Genomic DNA, 13504 nt, shown 5'->3' with positions numbered 1-13504 from the left:
CAGCGTGAAATCAGCTGCTGGAGGAGGCTGTGTGTGGTCCACTGCTGAAATGCTGATAGAAAAAACAGGCCGCTCTTCACTAACAGCAACCATCCACAGCATCGCCAATCCTTCAACCCTTTACTGTGCAGAGAAGGCTTGCTGAAGTGTTTATGCAGCATTTGGACGAATCAGATAAGAGCGCAATTAAGGCCTTCGAAGTCTAGAATGACTCACTTCATGTTGTTAAACAATTTTCATAAAAAGAAATTATACAGCCAATAGGGACGCAATTTGTGGACCAATTAGGCCTGTCGATCACTGATCTTTTTATTCCCATCTGCAGGTTAGAACTGCCCCTATCACATGACATACCCAGAGGATTTTGACAGCGGGGAGGCTTTTGACAGCTCTAGACCGGCCCTACGGTCTAACTGCTGCTCACCATCAAGTGTGAGGAGGTCATAAGTTCAAATCCCAGCAAGTCTCTGCAAAGCTCTGTTGTAAACGAGATGAAAGCTGGTTGCTTGTAAGTAGTGTAATTTCACAGCTCTAGACCGGCCCTACGGTCTAACTGCTGCTCACCATCAAGTGTGAGGAGGTCATAAGTTCAAATCCCTGCAAGGCTCTTTACCTTTCCCAGCTCTACTGGTCTACTGGTGTGTAATAACTGGTTTATAGTGGGGGAATGTGCTGTGTGTGTGATTGGGGTTTCTATAGTGCGTGTGTGTGTGTTAGTGTTAGCATTAGCATCCTCTGTAAAATAGCTCTACACTGCAGAACCTCAACTCCTTTATTTACCTTCTGAGAGCGTCCGCACTGCTGCTGCTGCAGCCGGCTGGGGATAATGTCCGTTAATGGTGCCTCGAGGACACCAGATGGCGCTCTGAACACCATGGTTAAAACAAAGACTCAGAACTGGACTGGGATTAAAATAGCTGATACCTGATTCATTAAAATGGGCCTAGATCGGACACCCAATTTTATCGGACATCATACTGTCCTACTAATAATTGCGATGAACGATACTGCGGTCATTTTAAGATCCTTTCATGTCACTGATTTATTGATAATACAAAATTATAGTAATGCAACTACACCCTTTTACAGAGCAATGGACATCTATCTACATGACAGACGGCACTGCTGCTCTCAGACTCGAGCGCCACCTTTGACAGAGTACTGACAGAGAGAGGGCAGTTATAGAGGTCAGCAAAAACGACTGAGGTCCTGTCCATATATTGTACGATAAGTCAATACCGTAATTATCGTGACAGGTCTGGAACCAATATCCAATATTTTCATGCACACATTTGCTGCTGCTGCCAGTATACAAACATGAAAGTGTGTGTGTGTGTGTGTGTGTGTGTAAGATTGTGTGTGTGGATAATGGTGGATTGGCAATGCTGCTAGACCTTCAGCTGGATACTGATTAAAAAGGGTTTCCAAGAAATTACACTGTATAGAAGCCTGGAGCAAGACACGCATTCACACACACACACACACACACACACACACATACAATCCACCCCCACAAAAGCACAAACACACAAGGTCATCTTCAATTACACTCATGCCAGTTTCTCCTGTGGTCAATAAGAGCACACGCACCACTCGGCAGCCGTGGAGCTACATCACCACAGAGTTCTACAGGAACTGAAGGGAGGAGTGAGTAACCATGACAACAAGAAATAATAACACCCTAGAGGCTCCACCCCCTTCGTTGTTGGCATCATCATCATCCCCCGTCGTTGGCATCAATGGCCCGTGGGGCACCACTGTTATGTGGAATGCTGTTGAGAGTCCATTCTCATACTCCCTCAATACGGTGGCTCTAGAGCATCCTACAAAGACAGCGGTTTCTGAGATGCTACCACCCCTCGCCCACTGTCACAGTCACATATCAAAACATTATGACCACCCCTGGAATGTTTGGAATGGACACGACCCGCGACACTGTCACAGATGCCACGTAACAGGGTTTGCTGAACGTATAAATAAGCAAGCACACAAGTCAGCTATGGCAGAACCATATATATATATATATATTATATATACACAAATAAAATCGTAATATATATATATATATATATATATATATAGAGAGAGAGAGAGAGAGAGAGAGAGAGCATTTTAATGTTTAATAATATAAAGACACTTTTTTATTTTAGACTGCACGGCACATGGACTGTATATCCTATAGAGTATGATATTGATATAATATCAATTATAATTCAATAAAAAGCACCTTTATTAGACTTCCACCAAGTAAATTAAGCTTTTCAAACGTTTCATAAGATATATCATGAGTCATTCTCATAACCAGCCGGGTCCCAAACAAATCCACTCCACTGGAATCAGACAGGCTGGAGTGCATTAGATTAATTAATCTCAGAGCTCTATTGAATGTGACATGCAGTTTTTCAGCTGTATTAATGTCTGACTAGATATTGCAGTCATATCCAACCCGAATGGATTACATCTTTACAGGTCTATAATTACTGTCGTAGTTTAAGGTAAAGGTGCACGTATCTGTCTCTGTGTAATAACAAATGTGTCCTCTGCATTTGACCCATCTGTGGTAGTGAACACACACACACACACACTAGTGAACTAGGGGCAGTGAGCAGTGGAGCAGTGAAGGGCCTTGCTCAAGGGCCCAACAGTGGCAGCTTGCCGAGCCTGGGTATCGAACCCAAAACCCTGTCATCAATAGCCTGGAGCTCTAACCTCTGAGAACCACTGCCCCTATATACAACTTAAACTCTTATACTACTTAATTCTAATACTACTTGAATGCAGTGATGTAATTATATATATACAAAGGTATTTAGGTACTGAATTACTATATAAATTTGATTTCCTATATTGAAAGTTTGAGTTTGGTGTTTTGATATCAAATGTTTCTTTACATTGGCGGAAAAGCCCCTACAGACAGTTCGATATAGAACCTTCTATAAATATGCTGATCCGGGCATATTTTAATGGATCGGTATCAGCTATCAGACAATCGAGTTCAGAGTGATTGTGTTAACCACGGTGTTCAGAGCACCATCTGGTGTCCTCGAGGCTAAAAAAAGTCCTGACTAAACTAAATCAACCAGTCCAGAATGTCTGATTATGTATATACAGACATCAGATTATGTACAGCACTAGTGTAAATGTCTGCAGTCCTTTCCACTCACACACACACACAGGCTCAAGCCTACTGCTGAAACTAAAATAAATGAATAAATGAAGCCTCATTAAACAGACTAAAGGCTATTCGTCCTATTAACCCAAGATCAGAGTGAGAGCTAGGGGTAAACACCCCCCCCTCGAAATCCTGCGGGACAGTACGAGTGGTCTGATCTGTGATAAAAGGTAGGATTGATCTGTTTGGCCTGGGCCACAGGCACGTCGATAAGAGCGCTTGGCACGTCCACACCGGTATTGATCGGCCTGTCTGAGCGGTACAGACTCTTTGGAAGACACTGAGGCGCTGAGGAGTCACAGAGAGTTGGAAAAACGGCAGCAGAGCAGCAGAGCTAGCTAATCTCCCGAGTGGTACAGTAGTGTGATCTGCATGGTGATTGTTACAGTAGTGTGATCTGCATGGTCAGTGTTACAGTAGTGTGATCTGCATGGTCAGTGTTACAGTAGTGTACTCTGCATGGTCAGTGTTACAGTAGTGTGATCTGCATGGTGAGTGTTACAGTAGTGTACTCTGCAGATGGTGAGTGTTACAGTAGTGTACTCTGCAGATGGTGAGTGTTACAGTAGTGTACTCTGCATGGTGAGTGTTACAGCAGTGTACTCTGCAGATGGTGAGTGTTACAGTAGTGTACTCTGCATGGTGAGTGTTACAGCAGTGTACTCTGCAGATGGTGAGTGTTACAGTAGTGTACTCTGCAGATGGACAGTGTTATAGTAGTGTACTCTACATGGTGAGGGTTACAGTAGTGTACTCTGCATGGTGAGGGTTACAGTAGTGTACTCTACATGGTGTGTTACAGTAGTGTGATCTGCACATGTTGAGTGTTACAGTAGTGTGATCTGCATGGTCAGTGTTACAGTAGTGTACTCTGCACATGGTCAGTGTTACAGTAGTGTACTCTGCACATGGTCAGTGTTACAGTAGTGTGATCTGCACATGCTGAGTGTTACAGTAGTGTACTCTGCACATGGTCAGTGTTACAGTAGTGTGATCTGCACATGCTGAGTGTTACAGTAGTGTACTCTGTGCATGGTCAGTGTTACAGTAGTGTACTCTGCACATGGTCAGTGTTACAGTAGTGTGATCTGCACATGGTGAGTGTTACAGTAGTGTACTCTGTGCATGGTGAGTGTCCTCCTACCTGTAACATGCAGCTCTTCTCCGTTCACTTCGATCTTCAGGAAGATCCGCCCTCGCCGCTCAGTGTGATCCGTTCCACACAGGCTTGGCACATTTAGCACACACTGCTTATGGACATTCATGTCACAGGCTGCAGAGAAAAAGAGGTAAAAGAGTCTTTGCTTTGCATCTTAGTGGGACTGATCTAGAAACAGCCTTTAAAAACATCTTCACACTTTTATCATCTTCAAATCTCAGGTACTAGGTTCAGGAATCACCCAAAGAAGCCGAAACCCTTGAAATCTGCATAATAGTCGACCCCTACAATGCACAAATGTTTAATGAGGCTCTTGTTGTATCAGTATAAACAGTAATGTGCTGTTCACACACTTAAGCAGTCACCTAATGCATTATGCAGAGTACTAGAGGCTGTGGCAACCGCAGCTATTTACGCTAGGCCTTCGGTTCGGGGCCATAAATGTCAAAACTGCTTTCTATATAGTACTGAAAAAGGGTTCTCTGGCCTATGATGATAGTAGAACTTCAAAAGAACCTATGTGAAACCACCACCAAAAGGTTTTAGCCCAGTGGTCTCTATCCATCGAGCTTCCTTCTAGCAGCCCCAACCCAAATCCAACACCCCATTCAGCCAATCGAGAACTTCAGAAGGCAGTGATTGGTCGCTTTAGGTGGGCGGAACAGGATTAGAGCCAATGTCTGTGGGCAGGTAGCTCTCCTGGAGCAGGGTTGGAGACCACTGGCTTACTTACTCTGGCAAAGCACATCTCAGGTGATTGACTGGTGATTACTTACTGTCACACTTCATCCCCTGGTGGATGAGACCGTAGAGCAGGGAGCCACAGTGATCACAAAAGGTCGGGCTGCCATAGGTGTGGATTTTAAATTTGTGCTTGCTCCGAGGGTCCTACCAGTAGAGAGAGAGAGGGGGGGGGGTCACAAAGCGGGAGTATATTAATCAAAGGTGTGATCAAATTTAGGGAGGCTATGTCAAAGCTGATGAACCGTCCTCCAGAACGGCAGAGCTTTTGGAGATCTCCAGAGCAGGTTTAGTCATCGAGTGTTTTGACATCTTAGTCCAAACAGAGGTAACAGAGTGAAAGGGAAGCGCAACTCTCAATGTCTCAGAGCAACAAACCTGGCGAAGAAAACTACTAAAAGTATGTACGATATATGGACAAAAGTATTGGGACACCTGCTCAGTCATTGTTTGTTGGAGTAACTGTCTCTACTGTCCAGGGAAGAAGGCCTTCTACTAGATTTTGGAGGAGCATTGCTGTGAGGATTTGACTGATTGCATTCAGCGACAATGGATAGATGATCACCATCCCACCTCATCCTCAATCAACTACCCAAATTATCCCAAAATTAATGGATGGAGCTCCACCATCATCATTCCAGAGAACGCAGTTCTTCCACTGCTCCACAACTCAATGCTGCTGGGGGGCTTTATACCCCTCTAGCCCCTGTTTGGCATTAGGCCTGGTTTAGGCAGCGTTACAGTGTCCGAAACCCAACAAACGCTGGTCAAGACAAGATAAGATAAGATAAGATAAGATAATCCTTTATTAGTCCCGCAGTGGAAAAATTCTCAGTGTCACAGAAGAAAGAGATAGCAAGACACTCAGTTACAAAAATGTAGATAAATAATTTACACTATATACACAATATAAATAAGAATTAAAAAAGCAATAACAATATTATTTACAGCAAATGACTCTTAATTGCACATGGGGGGGGGGATATTGCACATAGTATTTTTGCATTGAGGAAGACATAGACAGAAACACAAACACAGCGTAGCTTAGTGCTTGGGCCACTGTAGACTGTGTAAGGTGTTTATTCAGCAAGAGTCCAAGAGTTCTGTATCAATGCTAATCTTAGCTGCCAAGCTGCCTTTGTAGCATTCGACGACACACCATCAGCAACAATAAAAACAGCACTGAGATTACAGCATCACAATCCCAGAATAAACCGCATTACAAACATGAGGTCATTTCAAACCTCTGGCGGTGAGGCCACATAAACAAGAGAAGCAGCAGGAACGGAGCTGGCCAGTATGGTCCGGCACCGGAGGGCAAAGAGATCACACTACATTAGCGTCTAACTGAAGCCGGCCGTGCATGGTCAGTGCGGATGACCATGAAGAAGAAGTATAGCGTTGTCTTTAGCCACAGTACGCACTGTAGTGCAGAATTAAATAACAGAAACCCTGAACGGAACAAACATGCCTTGCACGGCATGAGTCGGGCGGCTTATGCAACGTAATGTGGAGAGAAAATGTGAATTACGGCTTAATTGTAAGTTAAAGCAATAAATCTCTCAATGGACAAAAGTATTGGGACACCTACAAGGCATTTTATGATGTCCCAGCTCTAACAGCAGGTTTGGAGCAGAGAACACAGCTCAGTGATGGGGGGTTGTATACCTCTCTAGCCCACGTTTGGCATTAGGCAGTATGATGCCAATAGGTTCATGTTTATTTATCTGCTCCAGAGAGTCCTAATCTATTGGCTGGACTTCTCTACAGGTGGTGGGGGGGGTGGGCATTTGCACATCTGCATCAGCAAAGGGTGCAATTTAAAGTAGCTAAAAGCATTCGTTAGAATGGGTGTCCACAAACATTTGGACATATGATGTAGAAGTACAGTGTATAGTGCACTCCATAAAAACGTTCAACAGGCCTAAACACGTTGTTTAAAACCTGTTGGTTCTGGAGAGAAATTCTGTGCCCGAGCCAGAAGCTGTGATACGGCAGCACCTCAGCGGAGCGTTCCTGCCCACCCTCTGGCTTTCTTCCTTAATAAGGACATCAATTATTTACAGAAGCCATTCATGTTTTATGGGAGCCTATAATGGGCCTAGCAGTGGCTGCTGCACCGTGCAGGTGGAGGCCGTACACTGAGGCAGCGGCTTCTGTATTTCATTATGATACATTTGATAAATTTACAGGGCCTGCTCTGCACTGCTGGTTCTGGACTCGTTTTACCAGAGGACCTTCTGTAATGAAATCGGTTGGAATTTAATTAACCAGGCGGTTCAGGATAAAGTGTGCTACACTGTGTGTTCACTTCTTTCTTCTGTAATCAAGGGGATTAATAAGGTGTGTGCCCCCCCCCCCCCCCCCCCCATCAGATGATTAGTTCTGCCACGACAACTCATCCCAAAGGTACTGGATGGGGATCCATCACTGTAGCGGATCCAGTTCTACTGCTCCACAGCTCAAAGCTGGGGGTTTATCCCCCTCTAGACCATGCCTGGCATCACTCCACAATAATAATGATCAGGCAGTATAATATACACACAGATTCATACTGGATTAAAATTACTCCATGTTTATTACGGTTGAAATGTTAGAACTACAAACACTGCAGAGTCATACTGGATTAAAATCCCTCCACGGTCATTACTTGCAGACTGTCACCCTCACCCTTACCTCAGTTATTACTGTCAGGCTGTAAAAACTTCACACTGTAGATTCATACTGGATAGAAATCACATAATTATTGCCAGACTGTACAAACAACACCCTGTTGATTCAATTAGGGCTAAATCATTACTGTCAAGATGTAAAAATGACACAAACTGCAGATTCATACTGGATTAAAACCACATCACAACTATCACTGCCAGCCAGTAAAATCTACATCCTGCAGATTCATACTGGATTAAAATTACTATCCACTTATTATTGTCAGATTGTAAAAACTACAAACTGCAGATTCATACTGGCTAGTAATTACTCAAGCGTTATTACAGTCAGAGAGTAACGACAACACCCTGCAGATTCATACTGGATTTCAATCACCTCACAATTATTACTGTCAGACTGTAAAAAGGAACACCCTGCAGATTCATACTGGATTACAATCACCTCACAATTATTACTGTCAGACTGTAACAAGGAACACCCTGCAGATTCATACTGGATTAAAATCACTACTCAGTTATTATTGTCAGATTGTAAAAACTACACTCTGCAGATTCATACTGGATTAAAATCCCTCCACAGAAATTATTTGCAGACTGTCACCCCTTACCCTTCAGATATTACTGTCAGACTGTAAAAACTACACACTGCAGATTCATACTGGATTAAAATCACTGCCCAGTTATTACTGACAGACTGTAAAAACTACAAACTGCAGATTCATACTGGATTAAAATCCCTCCACAGTCATTACTTTCAGACTGTAACCCCCCCCCCCCCCCCCCCCTCCCTTCAGTTATTACTGTCAGACTGTAAAAACTGCACCCTGCATATTCATACTGGATTACAATCTCAGATCTCTTTAGCGACTTCTTAAATGACAGACCCCCCCGCGGTAAAAACCAGTCCAGCTGCACTGACGCCGTTATCGGTCGGAGGCACAGCGCCTCCCTGTACAAAGGCTGGTGCTGTTACAGCACACCACAGTGAGTCACCACTTTACTGCAGGACGACAGGCCATAATTAGCATGGTGCCATTTTAATGGTCTTCAAGACGTTGAGACGTCCAGTCCAACCACACACACACACAGAGATAGAGAGAGAGAGAGAGAGAGAGAGAGAGAGAGACTTCCAGTTGCTTGAATCAAAAACTTGACTGTATGTGTCTGGCGTGTGTATTTGTGTGTGTGTGTGTGTGTGTGTGTGTGTGTGTGTGTGTGTGTGTGTGTGAGGTCCAGCTCATCAGGGCCTCTCTGGCTGACGCACACCTGCACTCCCAGCGTAAGCGTGTTGATCTCGGCTCAGCAGCTCTTCTATTTCTCCTGCAGCTTCTTTTTTTACTAGATTTTGGAGGAGCATTGCTGTGAGGATTTGATTGCATTTAGCGACAAGGGGTTAGTGAGGTCAGGTGGGTGTCTGATCACCATCCCACCTCATCACCAACCAACTCCCCAACTTATCCCAAAAGTACTGGATGGAGCACCAACCATCACTCCAGAGAACACAGTTCTTCCCCTGCTCCACAGCTCAATGCTGCTGGGGGGCTTCATACCCCTCTACTAGCCCACGCCTGGCATTAGGCAGCATGGTGCCTGTAGGGTCATGTTGTTTATCTGCTCCAGTACGTCTCTACAGGGACTAGACAAGCTGTATGTGTGTGTCAGCAATGGGTGCAACTTAAAGTAGCTAAATGCATATATTAGAAGGGGTGTCCACAAACATTTGTCTTACACATGTCTTAAGCTCACTGGCTCCTTCTGGGAGTACTTAGTGTCTCTATTTCTTTAGGCAAGGGTAATGTACGCATTAAACAGCAGTAAAAATCCCCCCACTGTAAACCTACTAAACCTGTAAGCTAGCACCCCTGACCCCTGAATATGACACATGCAGACTGCAGGGCTTTGCAATGTAAACCGGGCCTGTGGTTAAAATTCCACTTGTTTGACAACACAGTTGACAGGACCTCATATTTACATAGCAGCCCCCACCACATAAACACACACACACACACACACAGTGTGGGGAACTGGAAAGCCAAGTGCTATTTCCTGGTACTGGCCTACAGGATATGCAGCTAGTTTGTATAGTCAAAGCAGCTCTCTCCGCTAATGCTACGTTATTCACAAGCTCTGTCTGCAGGACGACAGAGATGAATGTTATACTGCCATACAGTATATAGGACTCTATATATGGTATATCTATATATGGCCTATCTATATATGGTTCTATGGCTCCATCCATACCACAAATGGCTGGACTCCATACGGGACTCAGGAGGTGCCTTCATGAACCTCCACTTAGTCTGACCTGGTGTTTTGGAATGGTTACATTTCGGGCCTTCCTTGATTTATTTAGTTCAATAATTTGCTAAAATTTGTTTATACACATTTTAAATATATATATTTTATATAATTATATAATTTTTACAGAATTTTCCCTGATTTTCTTCCCAATTACTCAACCCCCCCATCACTAGCAATGCCCCAACACTAGGAGGGTGAAAACTAGCATGTCTTCCTTTTTTTAGACTGATGCTGATGCGGTATCGCTAGGTAGCTTAGCGCTCTCCAAGGTAAACGCAGCTCCCCAGCCTTCCCCTGCCTGATGGACATTGATTACTCTGAGTACAGCTGCTTTGAGGAGCCCATTGAGCTGTGGAGCAGTGGAAGAACTGTGTTCTCTAGAATGATGGAGGTGGAACTCCATCCAGTACTTTTGGGACGGGTTGGGGAGTTGGAGATGATGTGGGGTGGTGATCATCATTCAACATCCTGACCTCACTAATGCCAAGGCTCCTCCAAAATCTAGTCAAAGACCTTCTTCCATGGTCAAACCCATGTTTTTAATTAAGAAATTAAGTAAGCTTGGAAATTTGATTCAGGAGATTCAGGACCTCGTCCAAAACATCTGAGCCTTTGCAGTGCTTTTTTTCTGTAATGAAAGAATAGCTGTAATGTGAATGACGTCTATAACATCAACACAACTGCTGCTGTACATAAGCAAACTGAAAGACAGTAACTGTGTCAATGTGGTGGAGCTCATCCTTACGGAGCCAAAGCACAAAGCCCACCTCAGACGGCCACAAGCTACAACACAGGAGCCACCGGAAACATTTCCACCTGGTAGTGTTCAGTTCACTGGGTGCTTCCACATACACCCGTCTGATCTGTATCCTGAAGCCTTCGGCCCTCTAAACCCCTCTAATAAACAGAGGCGAGATGCAAACTAGCCTGTGTGTTACATCAAACACAAAGGTATCCAGTATTAGCAGTGCAAACAGTGCTGAGGGTCAGGTCAGGAAAGTGAGAAAATGGCCCCATATCACTCTCCCACATACACACACACATACACACATACACATACACATACACATATACACATACAACACTTCTCAGCTCTACTACAGCAGGTCCCACCCTGCCACGCTGCTCCAAGACGTTCAGAGTTCACCTTGGTGCTAATTAACACCAGGGGGGGTTGATTCAACATCGGTGATTTTTACTGTAGAGGCTTCAAATCTGCTGTTGGTCTGCTAAAAAAATCAGGGTCTGCAGACGTCAACCAATCACAGGCCTGTCAGGGTTCCAACACAGTCTGAGTCATGTAAAATGAATGAAGGGTTCAAACCTATATGCAAATCTGATATATGGCAGTCTATAGACTTTGATTATATGACAACTGTATAAGCTTCCCACGTCACCTTGCATGTGTAAGGTGGTGGTAACTTCAGGCTACTGCAGATGGCGCTGCACGAGGACAACTGAGCTGTAAATACCTGTGAGGTGTGCGACGGGACTCATACTTTGAGAACAGTGCAGTGCAGAGAGGGTCTCGTCGGATGTGTGGAAAATGGGTGGCAAAGCAGATGATAATGATTGGATGAAGGGATTGCATTTGGGCGTGGCCAAATGACCATAGTGTGAAGGAAGTAGCTGAATGTGTATGGATGCAGACGGTCATAAGGGTCTACCAGCAGTGGCAGAAATCCGCTCCACAGCTCAATGCTACCCCTTTAGACCATGTCTGGAATTAGGCATGATGCCAATATCCTTTTATAGGTTTATAAACCTATTGGCACCAGGTGCCTAATGCCAGGCGTGGCCTAGAGGGGTATTTAGACCCCCCTGCAATGGGCTGTTTCTTATGTGTTTCAGTCAAAACACCAGCCCACACATCAGAGTGTGAAGCTCTAGACAGACTACAGTGGGATTAATGGGCTTTCGTGACTAATGTGGCTGTGACTTCCTCTCACGGTAAGCAGGGGGAAGTCCTGCCCGGGCATGCTGCACAAGAACAGGTCGCCAAAAAATGCCTGTGTTTCACTTTTGGACAGTAGTAGACACAGATGTGCAAATGCACACGCATACACACACAGCTTGTCTAGTCCCTATTGAGATGTACTGCCAATAGAATAGGACTGGGTCTGGAGCAGATAAACATCATCAACCTATTGGCACCATGCTGTCTAATGCCAGGCATGGGCTAGAGGAGGGGTATAAAGCCCCCCAGCATTGAACGGTGTTCTCTGGAATGATGGACGGTGCTCCATCCAGTACTTTTGAGATGAGCTGGGGAGTTGGGGAGGACGAGGTGAGGTGGGATGGGATGGTGATGGTCTCCTGTTCAGCGAATTTGGGGCAAATGTTTTAAAAACAAAACCAAAATAAAACAGAAATTTCCATCAGCTTCTGTTTTGCGCTAATTCCTGAAGATAACGTCACGCTCTTGGCTGCGTGTGGTGTTTACAACGGTGGGATTTGGGGGGATTCCGTCAGCAGTTACAGCATTACAGCATTTCTCCTGCACCGATAAACCAACCTTCCCGCCTCATTCGAGCGTAAAGACATTTTGGGGTTTCTTTTGGCTATTTATTTATTTATTTATTTATGTATGTATGTATTTATTTGTGTCTTATGCAGGTTTCTATTTTTCACATTACATTCAACGGAAACGAGGTAGATGGAACACCCCTCATTATTCCATATCCATTAACGACCCTACGGCCAAAGGCATTAACAGATTAACAAAAGCCGACAAGATCATTAGCAAAGCTGCCTCTCTAAAACACCGACAGTGCTCCGAGAGCATCTCTTCGATAGTAGCTTAGCATTGGTTCTGAGGCCACTTTCTCAGGCCTGGCCCCCGAAGTGTTGCCTTGTTTGTATTTTAATTGCCGCGTCTCCTTTCATGTCTCCAGACGGATACCCCCTAATTAGCTGGCTGTTCTGTAAGTGTGTGTGTGTGTGTGTGTGTGTATATGTGTGTGTATGTGTGGAGTCAGAGCCAGCTGTAGTTAGTCATGGACACCCACACACAGCTGATGCTGAAGGATAGGCTCGTTGTTTTCCTTCTTTCTGCTACACTCTACACTCTACACTCGCTCCTTATCCCCCTCCCTCACCAAATCTGCTGTCCTCTGTGAATCCTCTCTGGCTTTCCTCTCCCTCTGGCTTTCTCCCTCACCCTCTCCCTCCCTCCCTCCCTCTTTCTCAGTGCATACCGAAAAGCCACACAGCCTGAAACGAACAGGACGGCCTGGCAGCCCATCAGGATTCTCTCGCTTCTCGAGATCTTGAATCATGACCCCAGCAGACCCAGCAAACCTTCTACTAGAACGGGTGTCCTTTTTGAACATATATTGACAACTTAAACAACCATGTGTCCAGAGAGTGGGAGCAGGATGCAGTAGTTTGTAATAGAGTGGACAGAGAGTGCGTAATCAATGGGCTGACCATACAGTGAGTTGAAGGCACCGTAGTCCT

At 44.8% G+C, this 13504-nt stretch overlaps 1 protein-coding gene across 1 annotated transcript in view; it reads right to left on the bottom strand.

Annotated features, from left to right (window-relative positions):
- Window positions 1-13504, bottom strand: part of prkcaa (protein kinase C, alpha, a) — a 151907-nt gene that overhangs the window by 63568 nt on the left and 74835 nt on the right. Inside the window, 2 exon segments of the mRNA XM_072683428.1 lie at window positions 4317-4445; window positions 5108-5219. Coding sequence (XP_072539529.1) covers window positions 4317-4445; window positions 5108-5219 — 241 coding nt within the window.

Source organism: Salminus brasiliensis, chromosome 7 (assembly GCF_030463535.1).
Source record: "Salminus brasiliensis chromosome 7, fSalBra1.hap2, whole genome shotgun sequence".
In the NCBI taxonomy this organism is placed as follows: Eukaryota; Metazoa; Chordata; class Actinopteri; order Characiformes; family Bryconidae; genus Salminus; species Salminus brasiliensis.
Note: the sequence above shows the minus strand (reverse complement) of the source record. Positions and strands in the feature narration are given on the sequence as shown.